We start from the raw sequence: 18876 nt of genomic DNA on the forward strand, positions 1-18876 counted from the left end.
GAATTTAAATTTTGTTTAATCTTCTCTTACCTCTGGAACTGACGGTGTACAACAGGGAAATTGTTTTTAATTTGTTAAGTTTCCTGGACTGAATATGCTCATTACAATTAGGATTCTGGTGTGGAGCTTTTTGGTGTGAGCAGAAATTACTTTGCTAAATATGATGCTGCATTTTGGATGAATTATTTAGATTAAAATAATTTTTGTATAGTTATTAATTTAGCTGTTTGTATTGTTTCATTTCATGTTTTAAGCAGGATAAGGAAAATGTCACTTACCCAGTGTACATCTGTTCGTGGCATTGGTCGCTGCAGATTCACATGCTGTGCACATCCCGCCATCTGGTGTTGGGCTAGGAGTGTTACAAGTTGTTTTTCTTCGAAGAAGTCTTTTCGAGTCACGAGACCGAGGGACTCCTCCCATTTCGACTCCATTGCGCATGGGCGTCGACTCCATCTTAGAATGTTTTCCCCGCAGAGGGTGAGGTAGGAGTTGTGTATGCTAGTAATAGTGCCCATGCAATGGAGTGAATGCGTATGTACATAATGAATTTTCAAGTAATATATTTACAAATGTACAAATGTTTAAGATCTACTTCTAAACGGCTACAGGCTCCCGGGGAGGCGGGTGGGCGCATGTGAATCTGCAGCGACCAATGCCACGAACAGATGTACACTGGGTAAGTGACATTTTCCGTTCGATGGCATGTGTAGCTGCAGATACACACGCTGTGCATAGACTAATAAGCAGTTATCTCCCCAAAAAGCGGTGGTTCAGCCTGTAGGAGTTGAAGTAGTTTGAAATAATGTTCTTAGTACAGCTTGACCTACTGTTGCCTGTTGTGCAGTTAACACATCTACACAGTAGTACTTGGTAAATGTATGAGGCGTAGACCATGTTGCTGCCTTACATATTTCGTTCATTGGAATATTTCCCAGAAAGGCCATGGTAGCACCTTTCTTTCTGGTGGAGTGTGCCTTTGGTGTAATAGGCAGTTCTCTTTTAGCTTTAAGATAGCAGGTTTGAATGCACTTAACTATCCATCTAGCAATGCCTTGTTTTGAAATAGGATTTCCTGTATGAGGTTTTTGAAAGGCGATAAATAGTTGTTTTGTCTTTCGGATTAGTTTTGTTCTGTCAATGTAGTACATTAGTGCTCTTTTGATGTCTAATGTATGTAGTGCTCTTTCCGCTACAGAATCTGGCTGTGGGAAGAACACTGGTAATTCTACAGTTTGATTCAAGTGGAACAGTGAGATTACTTTTGGTAACAATTTAGGATTGGTCCGTAGAACAACTTTATTTTTGTGTATTTGAATAAATGGTTCTTGAATGGTAAATGCTTGAATCTCACTCACTCTTCTTAGAGATGTGATGGCAATTAAAAATGCAACTTTCCACGTTAAGTATTGCATTTCACAAGAGTGCATGGGCTCAAAAGGTGGACCCATGAGTCGTGTTAAGACAATGTTGAGGTTCCATGAAGGAACTGGTGGTGTTCTTGGTGGTATAATTCTCTTTAGGCCTTCCATAAACGCTTTTATGACTGGTATCCTAAAAAATGAAGTTGAGTGCGTAATTTGCAGGTAAGCTGAAAATGCCGTAAGATGTATTTTAATGGAAGAGAAAGCTAGTTTAGATTTCTGCAAATGTAGTAAGTATCCTACTATCTCTTTTGCAGATGCGTGTAAAGGTTGAATTTGATTATTATGGCAGTAATAAACCAATCTTTTCCACTTATTTGCATAACAGTGTCTAGTGGTAGGTTTTCTAGCCTGTTTTATGACCTCCATACATTCCTGTGTGAGGTCTAAGTGCCCGAATTCTAGGATTTCAGGAGCCAAATTGCTAGATTCAGCGATGCTGGATTTGGATGTCTGATCTGTTGTTTGTGTTGTTAACAGATCTGGTCTGTTTGGCAGTTTGATATGAGGTACTACTGAAAGGTCTAGTAGTGTTGTGTACCAAGGTTGCCTTGCTCATGTTGGTGCTATTAGTATGAGTTTGAGTTTGATTTGACTCAACTTGTTTACTAGATATGGAAGAAGTGGGAGAGGGGGAAAAGCGTACGCAAATATCCCTGACCAGTTCATCCATAGTGCATTGCCCTGAGACTGATGTTGTGGGTACCTGGATGCGAAGTTTTGGCATTTTGAGTTTTCTTTTGTTGCAAATAGATCTATTTGTGGCGTTCCCCACATTGTGAAGTAAGTGTTCAGTATTTGGGGGTGAATTTCCCATTCGTTGATCTGTTGGTGATCCCGAGAGAGATTGTCTGCTAACTGATTCTGAATCCCTGGAATAAATTGTGCTATTAGGCGAATGTGGTTGTGAATCGCCCAATGCCATATTTTTTGTGCTAGGAGACACAACTGTGTCGAGTGTGTTCCTCCCTGTTTGTTTAGGTAATACATTGTTGTCATGTTGTCATGTTGTCTGTTTTGACAAGAGTGTATTTGTGGGTTATTATGGGTTGAAATGCTTTCAGAGCTAGAAACACCGCTAACAGTTCTAAGTGGTTTATATGAAACTGTTTTTGCTGAATGTCCCATTGTCCTTGGATGCTGTGCTGATTGAGGTGTGCTCCCCACCCTGTCATGGATGCATCTGTCATTATTACGCATTGTGGCACTGGGTCTTGAAAAGGCCGCCCTTGGTTTAAATCTATACTGTTCCACCATTGAAGCGAGATGTATGTTTGGCGGTCTATCAACACCAGATCTAGAAGTTGACCCTGTGCTTGTGACCACTGTGATGCTAGGCACTGTTGTAAGGGCCGCATGTGCAACCTTGCGTTTGGGACAATGGCTATGCATGAGGACATCATGCCTAGGAGTTTCATTACTAATTTGACCTGTATCTTTTGGTTTGGATACATGGCTTGTATTACATTTTGGAATGTTTGGACTCTTTGTGGACTTGGAGTGGCAATTCCTTTTACTGTGTTGATTGTTGCTCCTAGGTATTGCTGTGTTTGACACGGCAGAAGGTGTGACTTTGAGTAATTGATTGATAAACCTAGTTTGTGTAGGGTTTCTATGACGTAATTTGTTTGTTGTGAACACTGTTTTTGCGTGTTGGTTTTGATTAACCAATCGTCTAGGTACGGGAACACATGTATTTGCTGCCTTCTGATACGTGCAGCTAATACTGCTAGACATTTTGTAAAAACTCTTGGCGCAGTTGTTATTCCGAATGGCAACACTTTGAATTGGTAATGTATCCCTTGGAATACAAACCTTAGGTACTTTCTGTGTGAAGGATGTATTGGTATATGGAAATATGCATCCTTTAGATCCAGTGTTGTCATGTAGTCTTGTTGTTTGAGCAGTGGGATTACTTCTTGTAATGTAACCATGTGAAAGTGGTCTGATTTGATGTATGTATTTAATATTCTGAGATCTAGTATAGGTCTTAGAGTTTTGTCTTTTTTGGGTATTAGAAAGTACAGTGAGTAAACTCCTGTGTTTAGTTCTTGTTTTGGTACTAATTCTATTGCCTCTTTTTGGAGCAATGCTTGAACTTCTAATCCTAGAAGATTTATATGTTGTTTCGACATACTGTGTGCTTTCGGTGGGACTGTTGGAGGGAATTCTCGAAATTCTATGCAATAACCATACTGGATAATTGCTAGAACCCAAGTATCTGTTGTTATCTCCTCCCAATGTTTGTAAAATTGGCTTAATCTTCCCCCCACAGGTGTTATGTGATGGGGATGGGTGACTTGTGAGTCACTGCTTATGTTGAGGACTTTTGGGGCTTTGGAATTTTCCTCTACCTCTTTGGAATTGTCCCCCTCTATATTGCCCCCGAAAACTTCCCCGCTGATATTGGCTTTGGTAAGTGGGCCTTGTTTGTGATGTTGTGGTTTCTGTAGGTTGTCCTCGAAACCCTCCCCTAAAAGGTGTTTTGCGAAAGGTGCCTCTGCTCTGCGGGGAGTAGAGTGCGCCCATGGCTTTTGCCGTATCAGTGTCCTTCTTGAGTTTCTCAATAGCAGTGTCGACTTCCGGCCCAAACAACTGCTGTTCATTAAATGGCATATTTAGCACGGCTTGTTGAATTTCCGGCTTGAAACCTGACGTGCGGAGCCATGCGTGCCTTCTTATTGTTATTGCAGTATTTACTGTCCTTGCAGCCGTATCTGCTGCATCCATTGAAGACCGTATCTGATTATTAGAGATACTTTGTCCTTCTTCCACCACTTATTGTGCTCTTTTTTGGAACTCCTTGGGTAAGTGTTCTAGCAAATGTTGCATCTCATCCCAGTGAGCTCTGTCATATCTTGCCAAAAGCGCTTGTGAATTGGCAATGCGCCATTGGTTTGCTGCTTGTGCTGCAACCCTTTTGCCCGCAGCATCAAATTTGCGACTCTCTTTGTCTGGAGGTGGTGCGTCTCCCGAGGTATGAGAGTTTGCTCTCTTACGAGCTGCCCCGACAACTACTGAGTCTGGAGTTAACTGCGTTGTAATATAGACAGGATCTGTTGGCGGTGGCTTGTACTTTTTCTCCACTCTTGGAGTTATGGCTCGGCCTTTAACAGGATCCTGAAAGATTTGTTTTGAATGTTTTAGCATTCCTGGGAGCATAGGTAGTCTTTGGTACTGGCTATGAGTGGAGGTTAGCGTGTTAAACAAGAAGTCATCCTCGATTGGTTCTGAATGCAAGGTGACGTTATGGAAAGCAGCTGCCCTTGCGATCACCTGTGTGTAAGATGTACTGTCCTCAGGAGGGGACGGCCTGGTAGGGTACGAGTCCGGGCTGTTGTCCGATACTGGAGCATCGTAAAGGTCCCATGCATCGGGATCATCTTGACTCATGGCAGTATGAGTCGGGGAGTGCATCAGTGGAGGAGTTGCTACTGGTGATGTGTGCACTGATGGTGGTGGAGAAGGTGGTGGAGTTGTTTTCTTTGCCACCTTTGCCTGTGGCTCCTTGTCCTTTTCGTGAAAGGCAAGTTTTCTTTTTATTTTAATTGGAGGAAGAGTGGTTATCTTCCCTGTGTCTTGATGAATGTGGAGCCTCCTTTGAGTATAGTCTGGCTCTACAGCTTGAAGTTCCTCTCCAAATCTATGTTTTTTTATTTGGGAGGCCAATCCTTGTTCCTCTGTATAGGAACCTGTTTTCAGCTACGAGGCTGGATGTTTCGGAACCGAAACTTTTTCGGAGGTCTTTTTAGGCTCCGAAGAAACCTTTGTAATTTTCGGCGTGGTGGTGTCTCGATGCCGAATTTGTTCGGTGCCGCTGTGACGGTGCCGAAATTTCTCAGAGCCGATGTCTCGGGTCCGAGATTGCTCTGTGGCGGTATCTCGACCGGAGTCGGATGACTTCGACACCAGCTTGCCCTTTTTCGATGCCTTGGCTCGGTCACCGCTTGTTTGGGTTAAGCCATGGCCTGTTGGCGGTGGCGTCCCCTGGGCTTTTGTTGACTTCTCGTGAGTCTTATGTTTCGACGTCTTACTCACGGTTTTCGTCTTTTCTTCGGCCTCGAGCTCTTCCGAGTCCGACTCTTGGATAGAGAAAGCTTCCTCTTCTTCCTCGAAACGCTATTGTTCTGTCGGCGTCGACGCCATCTGCAGTCTTCTGGCTCTTCGGTCTCTTAACGTCTTTCTGGACCGAAACGCTCGACAGGCCTCACAAGTATCTTCCTTGTGCTCTGGGGACAAGCACAAGTTACAGACCAGATGCTGATCCGTATACGGATACTTGTTATGGCATTTTGGACAGAAGCGGAATGGGGTCCGTTCCATCAGCCTTGAATTCACACGTGGCCGGGCCGACCAGGCCCCGACGGGGGATCGAAAAAACCCCGAAGGGCCACCGGAACTCTTCTAAATTCGGTGTCGATCTGTTGTAACTAACCCGATAACGAACGCAAACAATACTGACGTTTTTTCCGAGATTCTAACTAACTTTCCGACCCGAAACACGGAGCGAAAAGGAACACGTCCGAACCCGATGGCGGAAAAAAAACAATCTAAGATGGAGTCGACGCCCATGCGCAATGGAGTCGAAATGGGAGGAGTCCCTCGGTCTCGTGACTCGAAAAGACTTCTTCGAAGAAAAACAACTTGTAACACTCCGAGCCCAACACCAGATGGCGGGATGTGCACAGCATGTGTATCTGCAGCTACACATGCCATCGAACATGCAATTATATCCATTACTTTTATTAGGTTACTTGATTTATTATTTTGTGGGCACTGAAGAGTTTATACTGTAGTTGTACAGTGTGGCTGCTGCTGTTCCCGCATGGTGGGGTACTGTGTGGTGTGGAATTCTATGCAGAAGTCGGCTGGGGAAGACAGAACACGATTTTTCCCCTGAAAGATGTTAAGTGGTCTGGGGGATGTACGATGGCATTGCTGAGAGGAAACTTAACTTTACTGCAGCTGTTGGTCCTGAATCCGCTTCTGAAGTATGGCTTGGATGTTTGACCTTCCTGAAATGGATGCTGTGGCTGGTTCTGGGGGTGTTGAGAGATGTCTGCTGTTTTAGAAACAGCCCATATTTATTGGCAGTGGAACCCTCAATTTAATGCTGGTTCTGAAGAATCCCCATAGCTTTTGCTGGGTCAATGTCTTGTTTTTTTCCCAACATAGAATCGACTTGTGGCCCGAAGAGTTTTTCACCATCGATGGGCAAGTTGATGAGGTGCTTTTGCACCTCTGGCTGGAATTCAGACACATAAAGCCAGGTTTTTTGGTGAGCAAGAAAGCTTCTGTTGGTTTCCAGGGAAGCATTTATCAACAGCGTTAAGGGCACATCTGATATTTGCATTTGAGATTGTTTTGTTCTCCCAAATAATCTCTTTCTCTCACTTTTTGTAAGCATCAGGAAGGTGCTTGATGATGATCTCAATTTCCTCTCAATGATGCTTATCATATGTGGAAAGAAGACAAACTTACTTGTCGATTTGTCACTGCATGACATCCCCCAAGCTATCAATTTACCTGCTGTATTGAGGTCCTTACATGGGGGTATGGTCTCTCACGGCCTGGATCGATGCCCTTTTTCTTACTGTGTGGACTAGAAGGGAGTTTACAGTGGAAAATGTCTGGAAATGAAGATGGTGGTCATGCGCAGTGGCCTTGTATTTTTTCTCTACCATACGAGTGACCATATGTGCCTTTACTGGTTCCCTAAGGTTCTTATTAGAGCATCTGAGCATGCTTTTTAGAATTGGAAAGAAGTGCGGACCACTCACGCATCAACACAGTCTTCATAAGGAAGTCATCCTCCTTTTCTACCACATGGAAATCGGGTGGTTGTCTGCTGCTCATTGGAAGACTGCGTGGTGTGCAGTTGTCATCGGCAGAGATGGTATGACAAGGTATAGCCCCGAAGACGGGTCATCTTGAGGGCTCGCACTGTAGCCATGACAAGGGTCGTCTCCATAATCAGTGGGCATTGAACCTTATGCTGGTCTACCTGATCTGCTGATGGGTCTGCTGGTCTCAATATATGTGTGTATAGATTGAGCTGGGGATGATGAACATGAAGGTGACTAGTGCTGGTGTGGACCCCCTTGATGTTTTCTTCTTGGCTACATGGTAAGCCCGAAGCGCCTCTGAAATTGCCTGTTTGAAAGTAAGGCTGTTGTTATTTGTATGCTGTTGGCAAGACAGAGAATGCCATTCAAGGAGGTAGCTGGAGACTTAAAATACTAAATTTTCCTGCTGTCATACATCAGGCTGCTTGCCTCTGTCTTCCTGAGGAGGGTACTTGTTTGGAGTTGAGGACGGCTTTGAGGTCTGCTTTGGGTACACTTTCAGTTCTGAGGAAGGCTGAGTGGGACCTAAATGTCTCGGAGTTGAAGTTCAGCCTCTGAGACACAAGGTGCCTCCGGACCTGAATATGCCTTTCGAGTGAGCGATTTCAGGAACAGGGCATGGTGCCAACTGTCACAGAGTTTTTGAAGGTGGTTCTGGGCTCAAAGTTTGGCTTGTGTGTTCCTTTCTCAGGAGTTGAGCCTCTGTTTAAAGATGAATCCCACATGAAGACGGAATGTTTTTGAAAATCTAGGCATGGTGTTTGCCCTGTGTGCGACTCAACAAGAGAGACCTGGAGAAGAATGTTCTCCGAAGTTGGAGAAATTGAAGGGGATGCATTCTGGGCTCTCTTCCCCTAGGCCTTTGGACTACTAGAGAGCCAGCCTTTTTCACTGTCAGAGTTTGTTCCTTCGACGCTGTGCCTGGATGGTGGCTGTACAGAGCCCTAGTGCTGCACCCTATATTGCACCTATACCTTTCACTTCGGAAAAAAACAATTTAAGTTGGAGTTTGCGTCCTGATCCACTGTGGATTTCTGAGGAAGTTTCATGTGTCTACTCAAAACAGAAACATCTTTGAAAAAAATAACTTGCAACATCCATGTCCAACACTAGATGGAAGAAGTGTGGACAGCATGAGCTTTACAGCTGCACGTGCTGCAAATATGGCCTTTTTCCAGGGCATTACATTTTCACCCCTAGGAGTTATGATATTTTGAGAAGCTTCAAACTGACCATTCACTTTGCAAAGGTTTAGCTCTTGGTGAGTAACTTGTAATAAACTAGCCATCGAACCCTTCATCCACATATACACTTCTGTATGTAGGCAACACTCCTTATAGGAGTGAAATCTTTGTTCTGTGTCTATTTCACCTCCCACTGTCAAGTGGTTTACACAAGTAGATTGCTGTGGCTACTACTACTTTTTCCCGAATCGAAGCAAAGTACTATTTCCACATATGTGCTGCAGCATTTATGTCCTATGTGGTGAATAGCTGTCCATACAAATAGGTCACTTTCAGTAACTCTGAATTAATTCTAATGATAGTAATGAAATGAGAGAATAGGCACATAAGAAATGAACAGCAGGAAACAAAGAGAAATATTATTGTTGTAGGAAAGTAGCCTCTTTATAGCATGGTTACCCCCACTTTTTTGCCTCTTTGTCAGTGTGTTTGACTGTGTTCACTGGGGTCCTGCTAACTAGGACCCCAGTGATTATGCTCCCTCCTTGTAAACTTGGTTGCTGGAACCTTTTTCACCCCACATGTGGCATACTACTGCCCCAATGTAAGTCCCTAGTATATAATACCTAGGTACCCAGGGCATTGGGGTAACAGGCGACCACCACGGGCTGCAGCATGTATTATGCCACCCATAGGAAGCCCATGAAAAGTGTTCTGCAGGCCTGCCTTTGCAGCCTGCGTGAAAGGGTGCATGCATCCTTTCACTACCATGTCACTGCACCAGTTCATTGTAAGTCACCCCTATAGCAGGCCCTCCTAGCCCAGTTTCTGTGTGTGAGGGCACCCATGCATCAGCAGAGGTGCCCCCACAAACTCAAGCTCCATTTTCCTGGACTTCGTGAGTGCGGGACGCCCTTTTATGCGTGTACTGAACATAGGTCACTATCTATGTCCAACTACATAATGGTAACTCCTAACCTAGGCATGTTTGATATCAAACATGTCGGAATCATACCCCAATACTATTGCAAGGATTGGAAGTATGATTCCATGTACTCTGGGGGCTCCTTAGAGGACCCCCATCATTGCTACCACCAGTCTTAAAGGCTTTTCCGGGCAGCCCAAGCTGCTGCCACCCCTCAGACAGGTCTCTTCCCTCATGCTGCCTGATCTGATAAAGCTCAGAAAGGCAGAACAAAAGTTATCCTTTGGGAGAGGGAGGTAACACCCTCTCCCTTTTCAAATAGGTGTGACAGGGCTGGGAGGGGTAGCCTCCCCAAGCCACTGGTATGCTTTGAAGGGCACATTTGGTGCCCTCCGTGCATAAACCAGTCCACACCGGTTCAGGGTCCCCCAGTCCCTGCCTTGGCACGAAACTGGACAATGGAAAGTGTAGTGACCACTCCCTGTCCATCACCAACCCAGGGGTGCTCACAGATCCTCCAGAGGGTCCTGGGTTATGTCATCTTGTTTTCAAGGTTAGCAGAGAACTCTGGGAGCATCTAAGTGGCCAGGCCAAGCAGGTGACATCAGAGGCACCTCCTGATAGGTGGTCACCTGGACAGGCGACCAGGCCCACTCTCTGGGCTATTTAGGGTCTTTCTCCTGGGTGGGTCCTCAGATTCGGCTTGCAAGATTCCAGCAGAATTCCTCTGCAACCTTCACTTTGACTTCTGGTCTCCAGAACTGTGACTGGGCCCTCTAGGACCCGACAATCTGCCTACACGAAGAAGAACTCTTCTGCAACATTGTTTCCAGGGCTCCTGCCAGCAACTGCAACGTTTCCACCGGTTGTGCATCCACTGAGGGTGGTGTTTCTTCAGTCTGCACTAGCTGAAAGAAGGAATCTCCCTTGAAGTGAAAGAGTCACTCCCCTGGATCCGCAGGCACCTCCCTAAACGACAACGGCTGTGTGGATCTCCCCTCATCTTGAGCTGCGTGGATCCTGCATCACGGATAGTGGCCCGGGCGTAGGCCTCTCGGTCCTCTCTGCCAGCTGTCCAACTTTGGAGGAGGTAAGCCTTTACCTTGCCACGCAGGACAGTACCCCTGTGCACCGTGTCTCTTGCAGCTGCCATGGCTTGTATGCATCTCCTCCAAGGGATCATCAGGTGACGTGTATATCCAGACCCCAGCACTCCTTCCTGCAGCGCACAGCCCTCTGTGTGTTCTCCTGCGGCGTGGGATCCCTTTCTGTAGTGCTGTGTGGGCTCCTTCTGCAACTTCTGTGTCCCCGTCCTGTGGGCCTCCGGTGGGTTCTGCCCCCGCTCCCGTGGGTCCCTCTGTGACGATGAGGGTCCCCTGCGACTCTCCCTCCGGGTTGAGTCCTCTTGGGCCTTGCTGGTCCCTGGCAGCACCACTTTTCCACTAACTGCAAATTTTCTTTGGCCAAGGCTTGTTGGTGGAATTCCTGCACCGACACCCATCTGCAATCTTCACTTCAGCGTGGGACATCTTCTGCATTCATCAGGAAGTCTTCTCCGTCTCCAGGGCTGCAGTCCTGACTTGTTCTTCCTCATCGTCGACCAACTCCTTCAAGTACACCTGGGTGGGTAGTAGCTCCTTCTCCTCCTGGACTCCATTGATATTTTTAGACTTGGTCCCCTCTCTCCACAGGTCGTCTTCTCCAGGAATCCACTGCTGGTTTCTTGCAGTCTTGTCTGGGTGTCTTCTTTTCTTCTTTTCCTTCCTTCTGGGTGGTTTGGGGAAATTCCAGTGATTTACTCCTGCTTTCCTGGTCGCTGGGGGGTACTGTGTTACTTACCTCTGTGGTTTTCCGGTACACCCAGCTCCCCCTACACATTCCACTTACCTAGGTAGGAGTCCTGTGTTCGCATTCCATTTTTTTAGTATAGGGTTTGGGCTCCCCCTAGGGTCACTACTGGTTATTGCTATTTGCACTGTTGTCTAACCTTTTCAATGCCTATTACTGTTTACCAGTGTATATATTTAGTGTTTTACTTACCTCCTATTGGAGGATTGCCCAAAAATAAAGTACCTTTATTTTTGTGCAAATGAGTGTTTTCTTTCATGTGTGTAAGTGCTGTGTGAGTACTGTGGTTTTGCCTGAGCTTTGCATGTCTTCTAGATAAACTTTTGCTGCTCATCCACAGCTACCTATAGAGAGCCTGGCTTCGAAACACTGCCTACACTTCACTAATAGGTGACACCTGGACCTGGTATAAGGTGTAAGTACCTTAGGTACCCACCACACACCAGGCCAGCTTCCTACATTTGTGTAAGAAACAAAAGTATACTTTATGGCAACTAAGGAACACCAAGCCCATCAAATCAGCCCACTCATCAGTTTACGCAAACACTCCCGGCGTGATCCCAAACTGTATCAGCATAGAGAACTACAGACAGAAACAAGGCACAAATCCTGCAAAACTTGATAGAGACACATGATTCCCAAAGAACACGCACTAACTGATGGCCAGTAGAAATACCTGTTTCTGTAGCGTTTCAATGCGATCCTGCAGAGCCTGCACCTCTGTCTCGCGATCATTAAGCACTAGCCGAGTGCGCTGCAACTCTCCCTCAAGGGCTCGGCGGGCTAGCTCAAGCCGTGTGCAGCGGCTCTCTGATGCATCCAGGATCTCCTTCAAGCGGCGTTTATCACCTTCCAGTTTGGTTTCATTGGATTTCATTTTCACAATCTTCTCCTACGGAACAGGAAGAAAGGAGAAGGCTCTTTATTGTGACAAAAGGAAGATGTTAAAGCTTTAAAAAATTAAAAGAGCTGAGGTACCCAAAATTCACAAAACTGAAGGTGGACTGGTTCATGTTATTCTGGGTCTCATCTAGCGGTGGGCGGGCAACTCCGTTCCGCTGGCGGAGCAAACAAGTTTTTAACACTCTACACTCCGCTGACAGTCTGCGCTTGCACTGTGCAGCCTTAACTGCGCTGCAGTACGCACTGGCGATGAATCCAAGGAGGGCCAGGCCTCCCGCTGCGAAGCTGGGAGCAGAGGGAGGCAGATAGAAAGCTAGGCTGCTGGGGGAAGGACGACGAGGACCATGTAAGTCCTCGTCTCCTATTTTCTTTTTTTTTGTCATTTGTGCACACTGGTGCACAAACAAGGACTGAAACTGCAGATTTCACTGCCTACAAGCCAAGGCCACAGGCAGCGAAAACTGTCATTTCAGGCCTCTTGTGAACCAGCCTGTACCGAGTGCAGTGCACACAGGGCAGGCCGGTGCACAACAGACTTGGCACAGACTATCAGTTTTACTGATAAAATGTTATTGCACACCACTGATATTGTGTGGAAATCAAGTTTCAGTTAATATTTGAGCATTACCAGTAATGTCTTCATTTTTATCATTTAAAATCTTTGCTTCCATCACACTTCAGAATTTTAAAAAAAGTGTTTATTTTTTGCCTTCCTATGTACTGAATGTGTACAGTTCATTTGCAGGTATTTACATTTTGTTGTGTGTTAGAAAAAGTGACATCCTACACCCCTTCCTTTCACACTCTCTGTCCCCCGCAAGATTGTCACATAATTCACTTTCCTTTCCCTGACTGCAAAGTGAGTGTAAACACCTATCCTCATGTTAAAAAAAACACATACAAGCAGCAATTTGTCAGAAATAGCGGGCCTACATTTGACCTCTGTCTTAGAAGTGCACCAAATTTGACAAGATAAATTCCGAATTTAAAGGCATTGTTTTTTATTGTTAGGGCTTTCACGACCCTCCAAAAATCGGCCCACTACAATTTGGTTAATACTACTTTAGATCTATAGTTTCACACGGGCTCACACAGAATGGAGAAAGACACTTACACACCTTTCAAAAACTGCACATTTTACCCATGAACATCTGCAAAGTACATTGGTTATGTGAACTGCAAGCTCTCACGTTTAGGGTCTGAATGAATCACTACACACAAGGAAGAAAGGAGTGTGGTGAATTTTCAAGACTGTTGCTTTAGAAGACCTGCAGATCAGGCTTACTCTGAGATAGGGAAGGGGTGTTGGAAGACAGAGGTACAGAGTTCTTATGATCTGGCTTGACAGTGCAGCTGTCGCCATACAATTATTTTAGCATTAGTAGAGAGGGGCTTTGGTTCTGCCCACATGTAGGGAGCCAGGAGTACATGTTTTGGTTGGGTGGAGGATGTGTACTTCTACAAAAACGTGCCTGCTCTCCACACAACAGTGATTCTTTTATTTATCAAGCTTCCCGAGTTGAACTTCCAGGGGCATACGTGTGATTGTGATGCTATTAAACTGTCTTAGATACTTAGATAACTAGATAATTTACATTGGCATTCTTTGGCAGTAGCCCAGATAGGAAGAGAGCAGCATGGATTTTTAGGTCTGGCTTGACAGTGCAACTTTCACCTGACCTTTTAAACTACTCCAACATTATTTTACAGTTGCTTGCTTTTACACAAATACATATCCGTTCACATGCTATTCGCTTGTAGTGCTTCACATTTCCATACAACATTCCTTTAACGCCCAACCTACTGGCGTTGCCAATGCTTGTTGCTCTGTTTAGTACATGGGTAATGCCAGAAAATGGGGGGGGAAGGGTACCGGATAACCGAAATTGCAGCATGACGGGGAAGTGAGGGGTGGTGCAGCAAAATTAAAAATATCTCTGTGGCATAAACAATGCAGGGGCAACAGGAGAAACTCCTGGAAGGGTGTACCAGCAGAGAGGACTATCCTTTACTAACCTCCTGAGATGCTGGTGTTCCATCTGTTTAAACTACTCGAACGTCAATGCCCCACAGCCAATAAGACGAATGCCAATGTATATCACGCATGACCACTTACATGCGTGTATTCTGAATTACACCCCTCCCCCAACGCCCGATTACCAATACAAAAAATAGGAAACGTCCACAAACAAACGATTTCCTTAAATATTCGAAGACTGAAGCTAGAATAGTTAATTTTCCTCTCATCGAATTTTTGGGGTATTTCTAAGCTTCACCTCTGTGTTTGGTAAGAAGCACAGACATACAGGAAACTTCCAAGACGCATTTACAGTCGGGTAGGAACGAAGTTTTTTAAATTCTTTGCCGGGGCTAGACTGAACCTAACTTACACGTTCATTAGCGAGGGAGCCCCACACTTTTGATTCTTTGATTCCTAGTTGTCAGGATTTTACAGCGATGCTATGCTCTAACAAAGCTTAACAAAAATGGCTCTGCAGTTTTAAACTCATACTTTCTTGAACGTCTCAACCCAGGTATCCCTCTTGGAGAACTCCTTAATGAGTCAGGCCTGTAATGGTGCCCCACGGGTCCCTGGAATGCTTTAAGCTGCTATGTCAGCAGGCCGCAGCATGAGACGGCCCGGGCCTGGCAGTCACCCAGCATTGTTCTAAAGTAAGGGGTGGCAGCGGTCCAAGGCGGGCAGACACAACAGCAAACCAGACATGGCGACTTCCTGGTGGGAAGGAGAACGGGGCACGCTGCTGAGTTCAGACATACTCGAGGAAAACAAATGAGGCATGGAGGCAAGAACGTACACATTTTAGTACATGTTCATGCGTAATGAAGAAAAAAAAACTCAGTAGAGGTGGTTGGAGACCCAGGAGCATGACTGCAGGCATAAGAAACGCGTACACAGGCGGTTTAAGACATACATGCGTAGCTAGACGACATACAAACTCGCGTTCAGGCACACAAGCAAAACACAAAGAGGCAGACTCCCCAAAAGGATGCACATATGTAGGTGCACAGGAAGGCAGGCAAGGCACACAGTCTCAATAAAACCTAATTGTTCACAGATGCACTTTCAGCAGAAATGGGCACACAGTGAGAGAGAAGTCCAGTTGGACGGATGTACACCAAGCATAATTCAAAAAGACCCTAAAGCTATTGCGCAGTTTTAGATTCAAGTACAGTAGATTAACATGCACGCTCAGTTAATTTCGTTTAGATTTCTGCACACTCAATCACATATGCTTCCTTAGAATCGAGCAGTGAACTGAAAACATTCTTTAGGAGAGTAAATACGTTTAATTTTTATTGGACTTACAACTCGTGGATACATTTCGCCTGGTAAAACCTGGCAGAGTTTGTGTGGGTTAAACGTGCTGCCTTACATTTTAATTCTGCCATTCGAGGTTTAGAACTAAGAATTGAGCTGCAAAACGTCCCAATGAATAGCCCACTCAATGGTATTGGTATTTTCACTACACAGGTTCTGGAGTAACGTTCAAAGATGTTCAGAAGAGGCACTTAACTGAGACAATTCCTTCCATACTTGGGGTAACCACGTTATTGTCCCAGACATATCCTTACCTTCATCCTCTACCTTTCAGACTCGGGCAGATTCTGTGAGTTAGGCCAGTTCTCTCTCCTACCCACTGCCTGTCCCTCTAACTTTTTTCAAGAGCTGACAATCTGTAGATAACACAGGACTTGTCTCACTAAAGTGGTTATGATTCTAAGGACACAGTGTAGAAGCAGTCGCAAATAAGAACACAGGCTTTTACCTGGGTTGCTCAATCATGTTCATTGTGTTTTCTACTTATCTCTCCTGTCACACAGGATTCAGGAGTTCGGTGGGGAGAGGATGAATGGGTAGGTATGGTGCACTGAGAGAGTGACCTATTGGTGATGATACTGGCACATAATATTCTTGGAGAAATCTTAACAGAGCAAGTTGTAAGCCAGGCCTCTGCCATTTCAATAATCGGCGTGATGAGCACAGACTCACCAGTTGACGGAGGCGCCTTGGCACAATCATTTGGTGATGGGGCACTAGGATTTTACCCATCTTTAGTTCTTAGACAATGTCATATTTTTTAAGGAGACTCTCTCGCTACATTGGCCGAAGTGGTGGAAACCAGGTCTAATTTGGCACAGTTCATCAACTATTACCAGTATTTGAAACAGGTGAGAAAATGCAGCTTTTTGCATTGTTATCCCCCCCATTTTTGTACTTAATTTTATTGCTGTTTTTTTGATTGTTCACACTGAGGCACTGTTGTCCAGTGCTCAGTCCATGTGCTCTGAACCATACAAACATGTAAAAATTGTCTAATCTCTGACAGGCGTTTTTAACTTTCCTATAAGGCTATAGTATTTGGTGCAGAAACACACCCATACCATGAACAGTTATATGTCGATTCTAGACAGAAGCAATTGACATGCAATCAACTAGTGTGACAAAGGAGCACATGGCTTTAGGTCTACCATTGTAGCATGACTGCTGCAGGTTAAGCCTGCAGTTGACCTTCCAGAATAACCATTTAGACAAAGGAAACCTTCCCTTTAAGTAATATTAAGTCACCCCTATGTAGGTCCTGTACCCCACTAGGTAGAGTGCATGGTATTTAAAAGTGGGACACAGATATTTAATTATACCATGTCTCTGCGGTGACAGGCGACCACAAGCTATTTTCACTAATAAAACCCAGAGTACATATTAAAATATTAATTCTGCCACTCAGGGTTTACGGCAAGCTGGAAAAATTGTCCAACCACTATTTTTAGTATTTACTAAAATCTAATTCAATTGCAAAGTTAGATTTTTAACAAATATTCAGGAAAAGTAAACTTTAAAAAATTACATTTTATGTGACTGTACTGTCTGAGGGCTAATGTGCATTAGCCGGCTAGCAACTGCAGAGTCAGTGCTTGACCTTAATGAGGTGTGAAAACTGGCACGACAATGGCTTAGGACTGGTGACAGGTTGGGCTGGTTGCGAGACAGGTGAACTGTTGGGGAGGTGGGCAGCTCCTTAAAGGCAGCCTGAGAGGTTCCAGTAAATTCATGAACTTGCAAGTGAGACAGAGGTGAAGCCTGCCCATTCATAGTTTCGTGTAAGGGAGGCCTGATGAAGGAGAACACTGTTCTTTAGACCCAGGGTAGCCAATTGGGGTCTAGAACACTTGGAGGGAAAGCTGATCTCGGAACCAGTTTAGGGAAACTTAGGAGAGGTCTGCTCAGTTCCCTAAATACTCCCCTGCCTGGCACACAAACTCCATCCAATCGCTGAAGGCCTGTACCGTTTTGGATTCCCCCTAGAAAAGAGCATTCTGGTTCAGTTTGCAGTAAAACAACCAGAATTTGCTGCACAGGTGGGCTGCTTCTGCTCCAATTTGTACCCAGGATCAACAAGTGATTGGCAGGCGGAGGGGATGTGAATGGCAGACGGGGGGATGTGAATGGCAGACGGGGGGATGTGAATGGCAGACGGGGGGATGTGAATGGCAGACGGGGGGATGTGAATGGCAGACGGGGGATGTGAATGGCAGACGGGGGATGTGAACGGCAGACGGGGGATGTGTACGGCAGACGGGGGGATGTGTACGGCAGACGGGGGGATGTGTACGGCAGACGGGGGGATGTGTACGGCAGACGGGGGGATGTGTACGGCAGACGGGGGGATGTGTACGGCAGACGGGGGGATGTGTACGGCAGACAGGGGGATGTGTACGGCAGACAGGGGGATGTGTACGGCAGACGAGGGGGGATGTGTACGGCAGATGAGGGGGGATGGGAATGGCAGACGAGGGGGGATGGGAATGGCAGACGAGGGGGGATGGGAATGGCAGACAGGGGGTTGTGAACAGCAGACGAGGGGGGATGTGAATGGCAGACGAGGGGGGATGTGAATGGCAGACGGGGTGGATGTGAACGGCAGACGGGGTGGATGTGAACGACAGACACGGGGATGTGAACAGAAGACGGGCGGATGTGAACGGCAGATGGGTGGATCCCATCAGCAGATGGGTAGATGTGAACACCAGACAGGCGGATGTGAACACCAGACAGGCGGATGTGAACACCAGACAGGCGGATGTGAACAACAGAAAAGGGTGGATGTGAAAGGCATATGGTGGATGTGAATGGTATGCAATGGATGTGAATGCCTAAATCGATGAAACAGTAGACAGCAGGGTTGTGAATAGCTTAGGATTGGAGGGTGAACAACGATCGACTGGGGGGATGTGAACAGCAGGCTGCAGGACGTGAAGACCCGCCAGCAGGGATGTGAATAGCAAACAGGGGATTTGAAAGGCAGATGGGAGATGTGAGCGGCAGATGGGGGAATGTGAATGACAGAGGGGATTGTGAACAACAGATGGAGGGCATGTGAATGGCAGACAAGGGGACTTCTGAATGGCAGACGGAGGCCTATGAACGGCAGAAGAGGGGCTTGTGAACAGCAGAAAGGGGGCTTGTGAACTGCAGACATGGGGCTGTAAATGACAGATGGGGGTTTGTGAAGGCAGGCGGGGGGCTTGTGAATGGGTGGTTTGTGAAGGCAGATTGGGACTTGTGAATGGCAGATGGTGGGCTTATTAAAGGCAGACAGGGGACTTGTGAATGGCAGACAGGGGCTTGCGAACAGCAAACGGGGGCATGTGAATGACAGGTGGGGCATGTGAACAGAACATGAGGGTCATGTGAACGGCTAACAAGGGTCATGTGAATGGCAGAC

At 45.9% G+C, this 18876-nt stretch overlaps 1 protein-coding gene across 5 annotated transcripts in view; it reads right to left on the reverse strand.

The window, feature by feature from the left end:
• CROCC (ciliary rootlet coiled-coil, rootletin) overlaps positions 1–18876 on the reverse strand; it is a 312203-nt gene that overhangs the window by 88806 nt on the left and 204521 nt on the right. For all 5 annotated transcript variants that reach the window (XM_069240717.1, XM_069240716.1, XM_069240714.1 and 2 more), the window contains one exon: positions 11904–12119. In XM_069240717.1, the coding sequence (XP_069096818.1) occupies positions 11904–12119 (216 nt within the window). The remainder of the gene's footprint in view (positions 1–11903; positions 12120–18876) is intronic.

Source organism: Pleurodeles waltl, chromosome 6 (genome assembly GCF_031143425.1).
Source record: "Pleurodeles waltl isolate 20211129_DDA chromosome 6, aPleWal1.hap1.20221129, whole genome shotgun sequence".
NCBI classification, from domain to species: Eukaryota; Metazoa; Chordata; class Amphibia; order Caudata; family Salamandridae; genus Pleurodeles; species Pleurodeles waltl.